Here is an 18,195-nt window from a genome sequence, read left to right on the forward strand (position 1 = left end):
AGAGTTTTTGGATTTGAGGCCTTTGCAACAAATTTGAGGAGTCACTTTTTCTGGAATTGAACTGTGTCCAAATGGTAGTTATTTTAAAATAATACTGAAAAATATTTTAAAATAGAGCTGTTTAAAAAAGATTTCCCTAAAAATATTTTCCTTTACAGCTTTCTTTGTGTTTTCAGGGTCCTCAGCAAAACCCATCCCATTTTTTTGGAATGTAGAAATAGAGAGGACAGAGAGGGAGCACATTGTTCATAGTATTTATTTTTTGCTATGTGCAAAAAATTTATTTCAATGTAAATCATAAGGAGTGGACAAACATTTTGCTGCTTTATCCACTTTGTTTGGTGATTTTGGCAGTCATAGTCAGTCTTTTATTCTTTTTCCCAATTAATAATAGAAAAGGAATTTTAAATCCATTTGGGCAATATCAGTGTGAGCTACTCACAATTCAGTGCAAAAGTAAAGGGGAAGAGAATAAACAGGATTCTTTGTCTTACTTTTCTCCCATGTGGGGTTTTTATATAATTTTGTTCAGAATATTATGAAAATTTTAGGAAATTGCACCTGGGTTGGATCCACTCCATACTAGAGCTGCTGGAATGGGGTGGATCTGAGGGATGGGGAGAAGAGAAGCCACCAGCCAGGAGAGGGTGGCTCTGTGTTGGGTTTAGGCACTGATTAGTTCTAGATTTTAAAATTCCCATCCTACATGCACACCCACACATCTGTAAGATAGTCCTCTTCCCTCTTATTTACTTTTATTTGTACAGTTTTAGGTTACATGAATTAAATAACATTTTCACGTATTTAAATGACCTGTCAAATCCCAGCATTCAGTATTTCAAATCTGCTGCCTTAGGTTTTTAATTTCCTTGAAATGTCCTTTTTTTTTTCTCTCCTTTCTTTCCCTCCTAACAGCAAGAATGTGCTAAAATGTTTATCAGGCCTTGCTCTTTTCCCTGAGAAACTCTGAGGATAATTACATTTCATAATTATCCACCGCTGCCTGGAAGAGCCGTGTTCACCCTACGGACCTGTTGTTCTGTTGCTGTTCTATCTCGTGCAGCAAAATTCTCCTCAGCTCCCCTTAAACAACATTAATCCCATCAAAAGTGGCTCAGATAATGTCTTCAGCTCTGACACAGCGTTCTCAGAATTCCCTGCCTCTGCTGAGGTGTAATGTCCTCTTAGGTGTAATTAAATTATGTCAAGAGGATTTTCTTGGTGGGAATAGAAAGGGAACATTTAGGTACAAGAATGTTTCATTTCAGCCTGAGCCTCAGCTGCTGTTGGGTGATTGTTTATCTCCACCTTGCTGTTGTCAGAGCTCATCCCTCTCCAGACTGAATCCCAAAATGGTTTGGGTTGGAAGGGATCTCCAGGATCCTCCAGTGCCATGGGCAGGGACACCTTCCATCAGCCCACGTTGCTCCAAGCCCTATCCAACCTGGCCTGGGACACTTGGAATAATGAATCTGCAACTTCTGGGCAACCATTCTGCTTTCCTTCTCCTCCTGAGACACTTTGCTAAATCAGGAAAAATGATTTTTGCTCTAAATGCTCTAATTTCGGCTGATTTTTTGCGGGTGGAGAAGCTGGGGAGCTTTGTTTAGCTTGAAGCTGTGTGAGCAGCTAAAAGGAGGTGAGGGGAGCCCCAGAATGGGTTACTTCAACAGGAGCACAGGGTGGAATCACAGAATCACTGAGGCTGGTGTGGATCAGGACAGGGAGAAGTGTCTGGAGCCTTCTCCTGGGGGCTGGAGCTGTGGAGGGAGAAGGAACGCTCCAGGGAGACGTGCTCTGGGAGCATTTGATTCACAATCCTTGAAGATGACCTCTCCCAATGCACAAAACATAATTTTAACTCATATTTGGCTCCACTATTCCAAACTTTGCTGCTGCCTTCCTCCTGGGAGTGACCCCCCAACTTCCCGGGGAGAACATCACCAGCGGGGTGAGTAAAAGCGCCAGAATTCGGCCGTCTGTTAACTTTATTAGCACAGTAAATCCTGCTGCTCTGAGCTGTTATTTATGGAGCCCTGAGCGCAGGAACTGCTGGATCTATTGCCTCTGGTTGCTTCATTATCTATTTAAGATGCAAAGCAAACCATTATGTTTGTTGCATTATCTTCGTCAGACTTTATTGCTCTCGTCGCTGGCGAGAGCTGTAACTCTGTTCTGCCACGTCTGTGTGAGCAATAATTCTCCACAGGACTTTTCCAGACATCTCCTTCTTTTTTTGGAAGTGCTGTGGAAGCCTGATAGCGCAATACTTGTACTCACTAAATCATTAATTTGATCTAAAATGTTATGGAAGGAACGGCTTCGTTTTTAACAGAGCTGTTGTCTTTTTTCTCCTGCAGTCAGCTCTTGTTTAAAAGTCTCTCAGGAAGGAAGTGCACATTTCTGAGGAATTTGAGCTGTTTGAGCTTTGTTCTGGTTGCCTCTAGATGCCTGCAAACAAGGAAAGAGGTGATGAGATCCATAGGTGACACAGAGTTCCAGGTGGATCTGAAGGCTGAGTTCCTTCCTTCCCATATTATGCATGAGAACTGAGTCTGTACCTGATGTGATCACCTTCTCAAAGTCGATAATTTCTGCTAAATAATAAAATTTTGAATTTGCAGCAGAGGCAAACAAGTTCCTGGAGAATGATAGGCTCTGCCCATCTCCTTTTTGAAAGACAGGATTTTATTCACCTCATTTATTGGAGATCTACATGAACTTCTGTGGGTGGCGTTTCAAAACAATGTGCTCAAACCTCCAGGTAGCTTTCATTCCTGGTCATTGCCTCCCACAGAACTTCAGAAATGAGTGAAAAGGGTGAAAACGTGTCTGAAGTGCTCTGGTATTGAGTTATTTATGGAGCCCTGAGCGCAGGAACTGCTGGATCTATTGCCTCTGGTTGCTTCATTATCTATTTAAGATGCAAAGCAAACCATTATGTTTGTTGCATTATCTTCGTCAGACTTTATTGCTCTCGTCGCTGGCGAGAGCTGTAACTCTGTTCTGCCACGTCTGTGTGAGCAATAATTCTCCACAGGACTTTTCCAGACATCTCCTTTTTTTTTTTGGAAGTGTTGTGGAAGCCTGATAGCAGCAATACTTGTACTCACTAAATCATTAATTTGATCTAAAATGTTATGGAAGGAACGGCTTCGTTTTTAACAGAGCTGTTGTCTTTTTTCTCCTGCAGTCAGCTCTTGTTTAAAAGTCTCTCAGGAAGGAAGTGCACATTTCTGAGGAATTTGAGCTGTTTGAGCTTTGTTCTGGTTGCCTCTAGATGCCTGCAAACAAGGAAAGAGGTGATGAGATCCATAGGTGACACAGAGTTCCAGGTGGATCTGAAGGCTGAGTTCCTTCCTTCCCATATTATGCATGAGAACTGAGTCTGTACCTGATGTGTTCACCTTCTCAAAGTCAATAATTTCTGCTAAAGAATAAAATTTTGAATTTGCAGCAAAGGCAAACAAGTTCCTGGCCAATGATAGGCTCTGCCCATCTCCTTTTTGAAAGACAGGATATTATTCACCTCATTAATTGGAGATCTACATGAACTTCTGTGGGTGGCGTTTCAAAACAATGTGCTCAAACCTCCAGGTAGCTTTCATTCCTGGTCATTGCCTCCCACAGAACTCCAGAAATGAGTGAAAAGGGTGAAAAAGTGTCTGAAGTGCTCTGGTACTGAGGGAAATACAAAGATTGGCAAGGTGTATTTGTACCTGGAGAGCCCCAACATTCTCCCATCAGTCCTCTGGACTTGCTCTCTGTTGTGATTTTCAGAACTGGGACTCATTTTTAACTGCCAGTGCAGTGTTATCATCAGAAATGAGTGAAAAGGGTGAAAACGTGTCTGAAGTGCTCTGGTATTGAGGGAAACACAAAGATTGACAAGGGGAGAGCCCCAACATTCTCCCATCAGTCCTCTGGACTTGCTCTCTGTTGTGATTTTCAGAACTGGGACTCATTTTTAACTGCCAGTGCAGTGTTATCACCACCTGAGACACTCCATAATTCTTTTCAGAACAGTTTATTAGAATGATGGAAAGCAGTCAAACACTTCCCGTCTCCTGACTCTGCATAAGGAAAAACTATTAATATTTGATGCTAATCTTTCTGCAGGAGACCAAACACAGTTCTCTGCAAAGTGGGATAAAATACAGCATGGCTGAGCCTGCAGAGGAAATGCCCAAAATGTGGTGTGCAATTGTCATTATTTTTAATCATTTGCTAAATTGCATGATCACTATTACAAATAACGAACCTGAATGCTCCATACATTATTTTTTGATGCAAAATATGACATCAGCCAGCCTTTTATCATAAAATTTTTCATAATTCCCATGGCACAATCATCCAAACTCCTCAGCCCAGCCTTTAGAGATCCAGAGATAAAAAGAAAGTGTCAGCTTTCCCCTAAACAAGGCAGATTTTATTGCCCCCTAACCAAGCCACGAGGGTGGGTTGTAGCATGAAACTCGGCACTAAAATCTCCATCAGTACATTTTGTTTTCTATTATTGGCCTCACTGGTGGTAAGTTCATGGAGGATTGGTTTTTATGTGAGACAGAAATAAAAACTGGGGTAGGGGGAAGCCACCAGAGCAATGTTCTTGCATGTAAAGGTAAAATTTTAAGAGCCCTCTTGGTACAGATAGACACAGGATTATTGCTAAGTTAAAGGGAACAAAAAGCAGCAGAGCATCTAACCTGGATGCTGTAGGATCTCTGATTATAATAAAAATATCTGATAAGACACTGTTAAATCCTAAATTCCTTTTCATGAGATTTGTAATAATTTCAGCTGAAATTTCCAGTGTAAAACCCAAGGCTGGTACATGGTTGCATAGAGAATATGTTTTAAAAGGGTTAATAAAATGCTCAATATTTTTCAGCTTTTTTTGAACAAGACAAAAAGCATTGGCTGCTGTGATAGTGGGATTTATATCTGTAAATCTGTATAATACATGCAGAGCTCTATAGCAAGCATATCAAATAATTACTGAACTCAGAATACTGCAAAAAAAAAAAAAAAAAAAAAAAAAAAATCCCCATTTTTAGGAGAAAATGTAGCATTTATTACTAAAAACAGTTTAGGATTTATTTAAAACCAGTAAGTCAGCAGAATCACAGAATAATCATGGGATGGTTTGAAGCTCCTCTGGTTCCACCCCTGCCATGGACAGGGACACTCTTCATAGCCCAGCTTGCTCAGAGCTCCATCCAACCTGGCCTTGAACACTTTTTTAGCCAAAATGTCTGGATTTTTCTCCAAGCAGAACTCCTGGGTGTGTTTCACTGTCCTGAATCCAGGGTGGCCCAGTGCTGCCTCCAACATCCCACCCTCCCAACTCCCACCTTGCAGCCATCCCTACTTGGCTGTAATAATGCCACCCCGCTAAGCTGTTAAACAAGAAACCACAGAGCACTAAAAATACTGAAAGTTCTGCTTTTCCAGCCTCCCTGGCTGCTCCTCATGGGCCTTCAAACACACCTGGGTTGCCTCTTGCATCTCTTTGTGCTCTGGCAGCCAGATCCTTCTGCTCCCTCTCTCGGCTCCGCGCGCCGCCGAGATCAAACCCGAGCTGATTCCAGCTCCTGACAGGCTCCAGGCACCAGAGGAGCAGCAGAACCTCTCTCTTCTTGTGGCTTTGTGTCCCCAGGTTGTCAATTAGCAGGAGGGAAAGTGTCACTCTCACCAGCACCTTCAGTTCCGTGCCCAGATTTTTTCGGGTTTTTTTTTTTTTTTTGGGAGCGTCGTTTGTCAAAGTGTCGCTCGTGGAAGCTTGCTGGGGGTTTTTATGTCTCTGGAAATATGCTTAAAGGATGTTCTTTCATTATCTGGTGTTCGTTTAGACCAAGTGCTTTTGAAGTGATGTTGTTAGGCTTTGGAAATTTCTGAAGTTGACAACAATAAAGAAGGCTGGGAAGTTGAAATTCTTTGGTTTCAACAACAATGTTCTTTTCTTTCCTCCCCCCCTCCCCTTGTTGTTAAAATCTGTGACTTAGCATTTAAAAAAGAAGAAGAGCAAAGACAGGAGAAGTTTTCCCAGTTTTTATGTTTTTCACATACTACAAGCAAACTTTTTTTCTCCTTTGTTTGCAGCTTTTGGTGCTGCTCCCCTGCTCGTGGCCTCATCCCTCCCATCCTGCTGAGGAACTGCAGGGATTTAGGGATGTAGGGAGCCCTTGGCATTCAGGGATGTAGAGTTTGGGATTTTAGGAGGACCTGGGCTGTCCCTCCTTATCTCTCTTCTTGTGCTGGAGCATATCCAGGGAAGGGATTGGAGCTGGGAAGGGTTTGGAGCCCCAGGAGGGGCTCAGCCTGGAGAAAAGGGGGATCAGGGGGGACCTTGTGGCTCTGCACAACTCCTGACAGGAGGGGACAGCCAGGGGGATTTGGGATCTTATCCCAGGGAACAGGGACAGGAGGAGAGGGAACGGCCTTATGCTGGGCCAGGGCAGGCTCAGGGTGGATATTTGGGAAAATTCCTTCAATGGGAAGGGTTGTAAAGCATTGGAAGAGCAGTGGTGGAGTCCCATCCCTGGAATTGTCCAGTCCCCATCCCTGGAGTTGTTCAGAAGATCTCTGGATGTGGCACTCAGGGACAGGGTTCAGTGGGAGCGTAGTGGTGCTGCTGGGTCCTGGTTGGACCTGATGATTTTAAAAGTATTTTCCAGCATTACCAAGTCTAGAATTCCATGTTTTCCTGCCCCAGCTCTTCCAGTAGGATGGCAATAAACCTTTGATTGTCCCTGCAGGTGGAACCCCTGGGTTACCTTGTGCTCCAAGCTCGTTTTGTTCCATGGGCCCTGCTCAAATTAAATATTTATTAGCTATAAATATTACAAAAGTAAATAAGAAGTCTGATCCTTGCAGGAGAGGAACTGAGGGGCTCATGTTGCTTCTCTCCATGTAGAACATTTCTTCCTGCTGTTTGGTTGGAAAATTCTGTGGATTTCCTGCAGCACAATCACGTTTGCAGTTGCAGCAGATACTCAGTGCTGCCTCTGGTGAGCACCTCAAGATGTTCCCAAACTTGTTTTGTACTAAGAACATCTGTAAGATGTTCTCATACTCATTTTGTAATAAGTCCACAGGTTCCACTTTTACTTTTCCAGGATACTGAAAACAAGTGAGGGCTTTCAGGGATTTTTTATATTAAAAAAAATCAAAAATGTGTCTAAAAATTATAAAAAATCAGGCTGCGGGAAAATAAATATTTATTTTGTCCTCATTCTTGAAGGTAATTACCCAGATATTCAGAATGTAGCATTTCTAACCTTGCTACTGCATGTGTGCTACTTATTTTATTTTATTTTATATGTTATTTTTTATATTTTATTTTATTTTTAGATGTGGTCTTACAAGCTACTTTTAAAGGGATTTCCTTTATTATTTAAAGTTATCTCAAAAAAATTAAGGAAGCAGACTGCTTGTATCCACCCTGCACAGGTGAACATACATGACTACAGGATATGTAGATGAAGCTTAAATGTAAATAAATATAAATAAAAACAAGTCTGAATAAAACTCATCTCTGAACATGGTGACTTTTTAGAGTCTCCATAGCATGAAGATTCTTTGAAAGATGCAGGAATTAATATTAAAATGTATTATATTTTATATAATATGCATTATATATTTTTTTTTCATTTACAAAGAAAAGAGAGAAAAGAAAGAGGAAAGAAAAATCAAAAGTGGGATTTTTTTGGTCAAGTACTCAAATATTTTCCTTTGACATAATCAGTTCTGCAGGAAATGGAAATTTATGTCTGCACATGTAAATATTTATCATAAACACATCCTCCATAGGTTGATGCTATAGATGAGTGTGAAATCCACATTTCCAGGAGCTGAAAATATTTCTTCTCTCAGGTGCTCTTTCTACACCAGAATAACAAAAATAAAAAGTTCTGATTTATTCCTTGGTATTGAACTTTGAATGTTGGAAATATATAATCTGAAATTGGACATTTTCACTGCATTGTCATTATTTTAAAAGCTTCTTTTAGTTTTGCTCCCTCTTTATTTAAGGGGGAAAAAAAAAGTTTCATTTTGACCCATATATGCATTTGTATTCTCATAAATCTGCTTTATGGCACAGTGGGAAGTGAATTCCCTGTCTGACATCTAGAAGCAATAAATACAAAAATCTCACAGGAGTTATCTCACAGGATGTGGAGAATTCCAGCTTTTGTGAATTCCCTTGTGAGGAAATACTGAATAAAAGGAAAATCCCAATTACCCCTGCAGAGCTCTAATGGAAGGCTCAGTAAGAAGTGCATTAAAATGCATTGTACGAGGCAAAAAGCCTGACCCAAAATTATTCTCATAAGATATTAATGAGTGGTGCTGTTTTCTAGGTCCTGAGCATTTAAATCATGGAATTCCTGAAGTGGGAAGGGACTCAGAAAGGCTCTGGTGCATGGAACACTGCCAGTGACAGCCTGGTGTCAACACTCACTTCTGGAATGGCAGGAAAGCAGAAAAAAGGGTGAAGAAATAGCCAAAATTCCAGTTTGGGGAAAGTCAGCACAAGAAGGGCTGGAGTGATGTCCAGGAATGGGAACAGCAAACTCTGAGAAACAGTCAGGATAATCACTTGCCTGAAAAGAAATGGAAATTCTCTCCTGGTAGGTTTATCTGTGTAATTCCAGAGGTTTCAAGGATGACCTGCCTGACAGAAATTCTGGGAAAATCCAGCTCCAGGGAATGCTGAGGAAGCGCTGCTACTGCTCAGTGTAGGATTTGCTTTTCGCTGGTCTTGATAAATAAAACCAGTTCTATTTCTCTGTGTCCCTAGGTAAGAAAATGTTCACTTTCCATCTGGGATATGACAGTGAAAGAAGTGGGGTGGGATGTGAGGTGAAAGGATATTTCCAAAGAAAAAGGATAAAAAAGGGAAAAACCACCTTTGTATGTGCCCCAAGCCTGAGAGTGGCACAGGATTTATAAATCACTTAGGTCTAGGTGGTTGGAAATGATTTGGGGACAAGGGGATTGGTGAGAGTTTGTTTATCTGTGCACCCCGAGTGCAGAAATTCACTTCTCTCTTCAGAATTCATTTAGGAACAAATATCACTGAGGAAGATTTTTATCTGCATCACTCTGAAGCAACAAATCATTTAATGCAAGCACTTGAAACGAGGTAATAATACGATTTAGAACATTCTAAGTCATACTAAAAAAGGAAAATTCAGACCATGACAAGATTTTTAATGGTAGCTTTTAAATTTATCCTGATTTTTTCTTTAATTTTTATTGTTTGTGCAACCACGCATTCCCCAAGTGCTGAAGTTGATTTAAAACTGCACAAACATCTTCATTACTGTATTCCAGATCTCTGTGGTGCTTACATTAAAAACAAAAGAACAAAGTGAAACCATTCCTGTGAACAAAAAAAAAAAAAGTTATTTCAGCAAAGAGAGAATTTTATTTTGACTTCTGAGGTTATGCAAGAGCTCCAGGAGAAGTGGGACAAGGATAACAAGGAGGGGATCGATATCCAGAGTTCAAAGGTAGGCAGCTGATCAAAGGTTAAATACAAGAAAAGAAATTATTCCATTCAAGTTAAATATAGGACATCGTAACCCAAATAGGTGCTTGGCTTCAATTAAAACCCTTAGAAAAGGCTTTTGTGCTGAGGGGAAGTTCTCAAAGTCAGGCAAACTTTGTTTTTCTTACTTGGAAAGATGTGTGGGAAGGGATTAGGCTCTCCAAAGGATGGGGTGTCTGCATTTTCCCTCCAAAATTGTTCTGGTTATAAAGGGCAGAGGGCAGAACTGATGGGATCCATTCAGGATTGCAGCGTGCAGAGGTGGCAAGGAAATATTTCCTGTTCTAATGTGTTTTGGTTTGAAAAGCCAGGTGTCTGCTAAGGAAGGCAGGAGCCTCCCTTGAAATGGAAAATGTAAACCCCCTCCCTCTGAATTATTGTAACTTTTGAAATTAAGGGGCTCTCGGGCAAAGATGTGGGAATAGGAATGACAGTTATTTACTGGGAAAACTAAAAATACAAAATAATAGTACAAACAAAACAAACCCCTGCCAGAGTCAGTTTAGGAGCTGGGCCCTGTGGGTCAGGGTGGTGGCACAGTCCCATTCCTGTAGAGAGATGGAAGACCAGGGCCTGGAAAAGCATTTTCTCCATCCTGGCATAGCTCAGAGCACTGAACAGAGCCAAAGGTGGCAGGAAAAATGGGAAAGGGAGAGCTGAGGGGAGCAGGAGTGCAGTGGGAGAGGGATTTTGTGAAAGGAGTTGATATATTGTAGAGGATGCAGGAGCTGCCTGCATAGAAAGCAACAAAATGCCCTTCCCAGCATCCCTGCAGTGGAGCATGGCTGGGAATATTGGATAGCACAGAGTAAGTGGAGAGGCTGTGTATGCAGAGCAGGAAATTCTGTTTTCTTTCATTATTGAACATGAGAAAAATGTGGGAGGAATTCTCCTCAAAAAAGAGAGGAAAGGGGATTTTGTGGCCGTTGTCTTCAAGGGCTGTCCAGAGTTGTGCTGTTCTGAGGAGAAGTGTCAATATGGAGAACATTTATTAAATATTTATCTGACTGTGTAAACACTGATAAGAATTGCTTTTAATTTCTCCTTAATCTGTTAAAAATAATAACCAATATAATTAAATCTATTAGTGAAAGCAACAACCAGAAGTTGGACTTGAAGCAGAGCCCAGTTCTTTGCAGGTTTCCCTTTTCTAGCTTAACTCAAACACATCCCAGATTGTAACTCACCAGTACATTCAAATTCAGGAGAAAATAACACAAACCTGCCAAGTTCTGTCATTTTTAGGCAGCAGCTCTTTTGCATTCCACCCAAATCCAAAACTCCTCAGTCCTAGACTTTTATCTAGTTATCAAAACCAAGATGCCAAGGCCAGGCTGGAGCACCCTGGGATAGTGGAAGTGAAACAAAAGGAGCATTAAGTTCCCTCCCAGCCCAAACCATGCCATGATTGCTTGAAAACCAGCTATGAGGTTATTTTTATCCATGCATACAAGGCATTGGAAGCTGTTACATCAGCTCCTGGGCTCACCTGGTTTAATTCCAGCTGTTGTGGCTGTGTCCTGATGAGGTGGTTTAGACTTTGGAATATTTTCTCTTTTACACAGAAGATTCTTCCAGTTGTTTCCGTGCAGGCAAAGAAACCCACGGATCTGGAGGGATCCTCTTGATCAGATTCTTTGCTCTTCTCCAAGCCTGTGGTACTTTCAAGACTCAATATTGTTTTTAAGAGGTACTTTTTGGGCATTCTGCTTAAATGTAATTTTATTTGCTTTTCCTGTACTGGGTACTTGATGCAAATTTTATCCATTTTTAAAAAGAGCTGGGATATTTCAGTGTCAGCTGCTTTCTGGGCTGACCCTGAGTGTGGGGTTTATATCAGGGGGAGGAAATGTGGCTCTACATCCACCTGAAAGGTCTCCTGAGATGATTAAAAGGGACCCACTGGTCAGGGAGCATTTCTGAATCTCTTATTCCATAATTATTATAATGTGCATAATGCCTCATATGCATTAAACATTCAACTGAAATGACTCTGAATGTGAGAGCAACCATATAATAAAGGGACAAACCCCTCATTTTACATAATATAATTTAAAATATTAATAATGTAACTAATATACATAGGGTATGTTTAAGGGTGTACACTTAACCATGTAGTTATGAATTATATATGTAAATATAGCACACACCAAATGTGTATTTAAACACTTAAACTTTCTACATGGGCTAATTTGAAGTGCACTGCACTGGATTAAATTTTTAACATTTTACTTGCAAATAACCACAACTCAAAAATTCATATTGCAATATATTTGTATTGGTAACTGAAAACACCACCAAGCATGACTGAATCCTTGGAATCACAGGAGATTGGGATTTCCAGGAAGTGTAAAGAGGAACTTCCAACTCTGCATCATTTATCAAAGACATCCTGGTTTAGCTGAAAAAACCCAGAAGTTTCTCAGCTGAGAGGACAAAAATCACAAAAGTGATGATTTTGTGGGGAGGGGGAAAGAGGAAAGGGCAGGAAATAGAGGGAAAGGGATGGAAAGGAAAGAGGAAAGGAAAAGGGAAAGGGAAAATCCCCAAAGGTGCCAAACCCTCTTTTTTCCCAGCCCACCACGCTCCAGCTGTGCTGCCAGATGTTGCCATCCAGCTGCTCCTTCCAGCTCCAAGGAAAAATCCAATTACCTGTGCATTTCTGGCAGATTCATCAGAACAAGCACAGCCAAGTGTGATGTGGTTTTATCTTTTTCATGGGTGGAATTGTAATTCCAGGCCATCTGTGGCTCTTCAGTGCAGCAGTATCTGTTCCTGTTCTACCCCATCCAGTCTCCAAAATTTGGTTCCAGGAGGAGCCTTTTCAGTGCAGGGATCATTTGGGAACACTTTGGAATGACACTGATGGAATGAGAGCTGATTTTCCATCATTTCCTGCCCACACCAATTAGTGGTGGTTTCCCTCTAAGCTGCCACAAGTGGACTTTTCTCTTCAGCTGCTGTCAGGCCTCAAAAACTCCAACAAAATTCCAAGAGTTCCAGAAAATGAAGCTTAGGAAAAAGATCTGAAATGCAGAACTTTGTGGCTCTCAGGGAAACTTTTTTGCCTTCAGTGAGGATTTTTTGGTGGGATGTACAGCAGGATTGTGTTGTTATTTTACAGGTGCTGGAAAGTCAAACTAAGAGGAGAGGGAGAGTTAAAAAAATCCCATCCCAGCACAAGCAGGATGTGGAATTCTGTTGGAAGCTCTCCCGCTGCTCAGGATGATGGATTTTCATGGGATTTCATTTCTCCAGTTGGGGCTGGGTCCAGGGTCTCTGTGGGGTGGGACAGACTCCAAGGAGGCAACCCCAGTGTGAATTATTATGGTAAACACACAACAACAACATTTCCTTCAGTGGAATAAACAGAGACCAACATTCATTAACCTTAAAATTTCATGTTTATTTTTACAACTTCAAGTTAAAATACAGGGAACACAAATCTGGCTGAAGTCATACAACCCCCCCAAATTCAAATTATTTTTTCAAGTATCTGAATATTTTATAGACCAACATCTTGAAACATTATTTCATGCTGAATCAGTCATGTGAAAGCATTTGCTTCTACGTTATCTGGCCTTAAATTCTCCATAATAATGACCTGCATGGGTATAATTAAAATTAGGGTGGAAGTTAAATACAAGCAAAAATTACAGCTTCAAATCCACTTCGGTAACATCAACTGCATCTTTTTTACAAAATTGATCAAATGTGAAGCCACACAGGAATTCTACTCTAAAAAACAGAGTTTTTCCCTTCGGTTCTCACTTTGAAAGGTGAACTTTATCCTGAAGTGGCACTGCTGGCTCGTGGCTGCCTTGTACACAAAACGCCTGGCTGTGAACTGACTTTACTGCTGTGTTGGGAAGGGAAAAAGCATTCCAAGGTGACAAAAAAGCACTTTGAAAATTGAAAAATGGTTTTAAAACTGCGAGAGAATGCAGAGGCGTGGCTGATTTTATTTTCCTTCCTAGCTCCATTGCAGGGTGTAGCTCTGGCCCAGTTTCAGCTGGAGATTGGTGATTTCCAGGAGCTGGGAATGAAACACACAAAATGCACATTTAGTAACTGAGCCCTAAAGATCCACGGTGTTTTCTGTGTTCCGGGGAGAAATTGGCTTCCATTTTAAACTGCAAGAATTTATTTCCCTTTTTTAATTTACATTTGTGTTTGTATCACTACAAACAGTTTAACCAGCGCAGATTTGGGAGTCTGACCATGACTCTGATCCCTTCCTTCACCCACAGGCTCTTTCAGAGCTGAGGTTCCTTTTGTTTTAAAAATAAAGGAATTTTTTAAAGTAGAAAAACTTAGAATACACTGCAATTCAACAGTGCATACGAATTTTTTTCCCCTCAAAAAGTCAACAGCAGAATCTCAGAGAATGCTCAGAGAAGCTTTTCCTCATGTCACATCTCCCAGGTTGCAAGGAAGCTGTTAGGGAACAAAATTCACTGCTAGAAGTGGCATTAAATGGTATTAAAGAATCATTACCTGATGGCAGCTTGTGCCAGTTTCTGAAATATGGTTTATTTTATATATGGTAAATAGATGTATAGTTTAAATATGGCAACTATTTTAGAAATGCTAATATAAAACTTCCAAATATGCTAAATATATAGATATTTTAAATATGGTAAACATACAAATATTTAAATATGGTAAATATTTTAGATGTGGTAAATATACAAATATTTTAAATATGCTAAATATATAAGTATTTTAAATAGGCTAATATAAACATTTTAAATATGCTACATATATATGTTTAAAATACCGTAAGTAAAAAATAATTTTAAATTAGTAAATATATAAATATTTTAAATACGCTAAATATATAAATATTTTAGATATGGTAAATATACAAATATTTAAAATATGGTAAGTAAAATATTTTAAATATTGTAAACATATACATTATATATTACATGTATATTGTAAACCTTTAATAGGCTAATATAAAAATTTTAAATATGCTAAATATGTATGTTCTAAATATGGTAAGTAAAAATATTTTTAATTTGGTAAATATATAAATATTTTAAATATAGTAAGTATACAAATATTTAAAATATGCTAAATAAAATATTTTAAATATGGTAAATATATACATATATTAAATAGGCTAATATAAAAATTTTAATATGCTATATTTTTTTTTTTAATATGGTAAGTAAAAATATTTTAAATGCAGTAACTATATAAATATTTTAAATACGGTAAATATACAAAGATTTAAAATGTGGTAAATATATAAATACCTTTAATAGCTAATATAACAATTTTAAATATACTAAATATATATGTTCTAAATATGGCAAGTAAAAATATTTTTAACTTGGTAAATATATACCAAATATATAGAATATATTTTATAATATATTATAAAATAATATATTAAAATATATATAATATATTAAAATATATAATATATTTTAAATATGGTATCCCAGCTGAATCTACAGAGGTTTAAGAGCACAAACACAGGTTTTTAACCCTTTGAGCTGTTTCTCACCTTTTTGTTGCTGTTATAGGCAACCTTGTGGGTTGATGGGATTGCTGCCCCGCCCTGTGACACTGTCACCTGAGTGACACTGTTGGGCACGCCCAGGACCTTGATGTCGGTGAACATGAGGTTGTTTGGGTCCGTGTAATTCTGATGTGTGACTCTGATCTCCAGAACATTCTGGAAGGAAGAGGGGAAGGCAAATATCAGAGGTTGGGTTGGGCTGGTACCAATCCAGAGCAGCTCTGGCTGCCCCTGGCAGTGCCCAGGGCCAGCCTGGAGCAGCTGGGACATGGAAGGTGTCCCTGCCTTGGAATGAGATGATTTTTATGTCCCTCCCAACCCAAACCATTCTCTAATTCTGTGAAGTCCACTTCAGCTTTTCATTTATGTCCTCGCTCCAGGTTTGGGTTTTTTTTTTTCAATTTTTATTTCCTAAAACCTGTGTGTTGTTATTTATTTTTCAGATACTGAAAGCTTCTCTCCACTTTGTTAACCTGGCCAAATCCTGGGCTCTGCTGTGCTTTAGTTGCCACTCAGCTGTGAAGAACAAGAAATTCTCAACCCCTGGATGGGCAGCAAGAGCTGCAGGACAAAGCCCTCCTTCCCTGCCCTGTGTCACCTTCCAGGTGCTCTGAGAGCTGCTCCAGGCTCTTCTCCTCCTGCTTTTTGCCCTCCCAAAACAGCTCCTGCCTCCCAATCCCCTCCCTCAGCACTAACAGACCCCCCCTCATTCATTACTGTGTTTTTAAGTAGATTTTGGATTTCTTTAGGATGTACCCAAAAGTGCTGTGACACAATTCCACGTATTTGGCGCTCAGAGGGTGAGTGTCTCTCATTGTTGGTTGATTCAAGACCTCTTTAATTAGGCTTTTCCTTAGCAAGATTTTGTAAGAGCAGGGAAAGGTGCTGTTATTTTATAATCTCCTTACAACTGCAAATATTGAGTGTTAGCAAAACAAACTCCCTTCCCTAGCAATTAACACCCTTTTATTTGACAAAGACAGAATTAGGTGAGAAGAAAGAACAGTGTGGATAAAATTAGAAGACATTGTGGCACACTGAAAAATAACGAAATAAGAAAGTGTGTTTTCTCCTACAATAGAAAGAGCTTTTCTTTTAAGCCAAAAGTCCCTGTAATTAGAGCCTAATTTATTTCCAGATATTCCACTGGTTATGGAAATGAAGTCTGACAATGGTACTTAACAATACTCTTCAGATTCACTCCTAAATTCATTCTTAACACAATTTAATCATATTTCTTGTAGTCTAATCATCTCTGAGCACAATTGGGATATGCAGACACTAGGAAGACCCAAATCAAAATACCCATAGTTAAAAATATTAAAAAAAAATCACCTGAAGTGACTGTTAAATAAATAGGAGCTAATGTGATTACCTGCTTAGCAGTAAATGATGTCAGCAGGTAAACACCATCTTCATATGCATCTGTTAAAAAGAAAGAGTGAAAGAAATTAAATAAGATGTCTTTGCTGGCCACATTATCAAAATTTCTGTCCATGGTCAGCTTACAAATACAAGGGATATATTTTTATGCAAATAAAGATAAGTTGTGCATTTCCAGAAGAAGAATGCTATTAGACATAAAATACTTTTAGTGTATATAAAGCTGAAATGAGGATAAAAGGAGAGCATTTTAGGGGTAAGATATAAAAGCAGGCAAAGAAACAGCACTAGGGAAATCAGGGGACTTTAGATGAGGAGAAGAATGTTTGTTTGAAACAATGAAGAAATGAAGAGTCATTTCCCACATCCCCCTCCACGGCCAGGTGACAATTCCAGGTGACACCTGAGGTGGTGGGGCTGCTGCCTCTGAAGCCTCTGCTGGTGTTTGCCCAGCACTGCTGGGATTCTGCTGTCACTGCCCTCAGAGCAGTGCTGATCCCTGGGCACTGGGGCTCCTGTCCTGCCATCCCACTCCTGGGACTGTCACCCTGCGAGATGCTCCACCCAAATTCCATTTAGCCCACATCCCCCTCCACGGCCAGGTGACAATTCCAGGTGACACCTGAGGTGGTGGGGCTGCTGCCTCTCTGAACTGCTGGTGTTTGCCCAGCACTGCTGGGATTCTGCTGTCACTGCCCTCAGAGCAGTGCTGATCCCTGGGCACTGGGGCTCCTGTCCTGCCATCCCACTCCTGGGACTGTCACCCTGCGAGATGCTCCACCCAAATTCCATTTAGCACCAGTTTTCCCCAAATGTGGCCGTCCTTTCTGGATTCCAGCAGATTGAAAGACAGAGGGTGTGAAGCACCTCCAGATCCACCTCCAGCCTCCTGCAAACTCCCCCCAGGTCACTGTCCAAGGCACACTTCCTGCATTCCTGGTGGGAATCTCATTGTTATTACAAAGGTCGTGCACTCCGTGTGGGGAGGAGAAATGCCAGCTCAGTGTCTCTTACTGGCAAACAATTTTAATTTAGCCATGTTGAGGAAATTAGTGAGAGCTCTCACACAATCTGTGGTTATGGTTCCCCCAGCTTTGAGGGGGAATCTTTGTTTTCTGCCTTTCCTCAGGCCCAGGGCATGAGGTCATTTATACAACATATTAATTCTGTAAATCACAGCGTGGTGTGCCTTCAGTCAGGAGGAATCATGTTTCTGTAATGTTGGTCTGCAGGTTTCATTTCAGTTTTGCCTCTGAAGGTGAGTTCAGATCTATCCCCCAGAAATGGCCTTGGCCAAGTCCATCCCTTCCCTCTGCTTCTCCTCAGACACCCCAGAGTTTGTTCCCTCTCTCCCCAGTTCACATCCTTGGGTTTGGTTTTGTCTGCTTGAATTTGGGCTTTGAATGCCCCCAGAGATGGAGCCTCACTTGGCAGTGTCCAACCATTCTCACAGCAAAAAAAAAGGTTTTAGGAAGGGAAGAAGGCGTGGACGTACCGATGCGAACTCCATCATCCCAATAAAGGTGTCCTGCTGCAAGCAGGGAATCATCCAGGGCCACCGTGAGTCCCATCGGGTTTTTCCGGCTGTGGAAAACACAATTTTCTCTCAATTCCCTCAGCTAATCACATTCCATATTCCCCAAATGGTAATTTCTTTACAGTAAAGTCATGTACCACCCACCTGACCTCCCATAGCCATCTGCCCATCCCATACTACTAAAGA

General features: G+C 40.5%; 1 protein-coding gene across 1 annotated transcript in view; it reads right to left on the bottom strand.

Moving 5' to 3' along the window:
- Nucleotides 1-13,529: 13,529 nt before the first annotated feature.
- SI (sucrase-isomaltase) overlaps nt 13,530-18,195 on the bottom strand; it is a 40,610-nt gene continuing 35,944 nt past the window's right edge. The window contains exons 44-47 of the mRNA XM_041405813.1: nt 17,968-18,056; nt 16,465-16,514; nt 15,075-15,245; nt 13,530-13,592 (exon numbers count right to left, since the gene is read on the bottom strand). Of these exons, the coding sequence (XP_041261747.1) occupies nt 13,530-13,592; nt 15,075-15,245; nt 16,465-16,514; nt 17,968-18,056 (373 nt within the window). The remainder of the gene's footprint in view (nt 13,593-15,074; nt 15,246-16,464; nt 16,515-17,967; nt 18,057-18,195) is intronic.

This window comes from Onychostruthus taczanowskii, unplaced genomic scaffold, assembly GCF_017590055.1.
Source record: "Onychostruthus taczanowskii isolate IOZ18803 unplaced genomic scaffold, ASM1759005v1 scaffold24, whole genome shotgun sequence".
NCBI lineage: Eukaryota > Metazoa > Chordata > Aves > Passeriformes > Passeridae > Onychostruthus > Onychostruthus taczanowskii.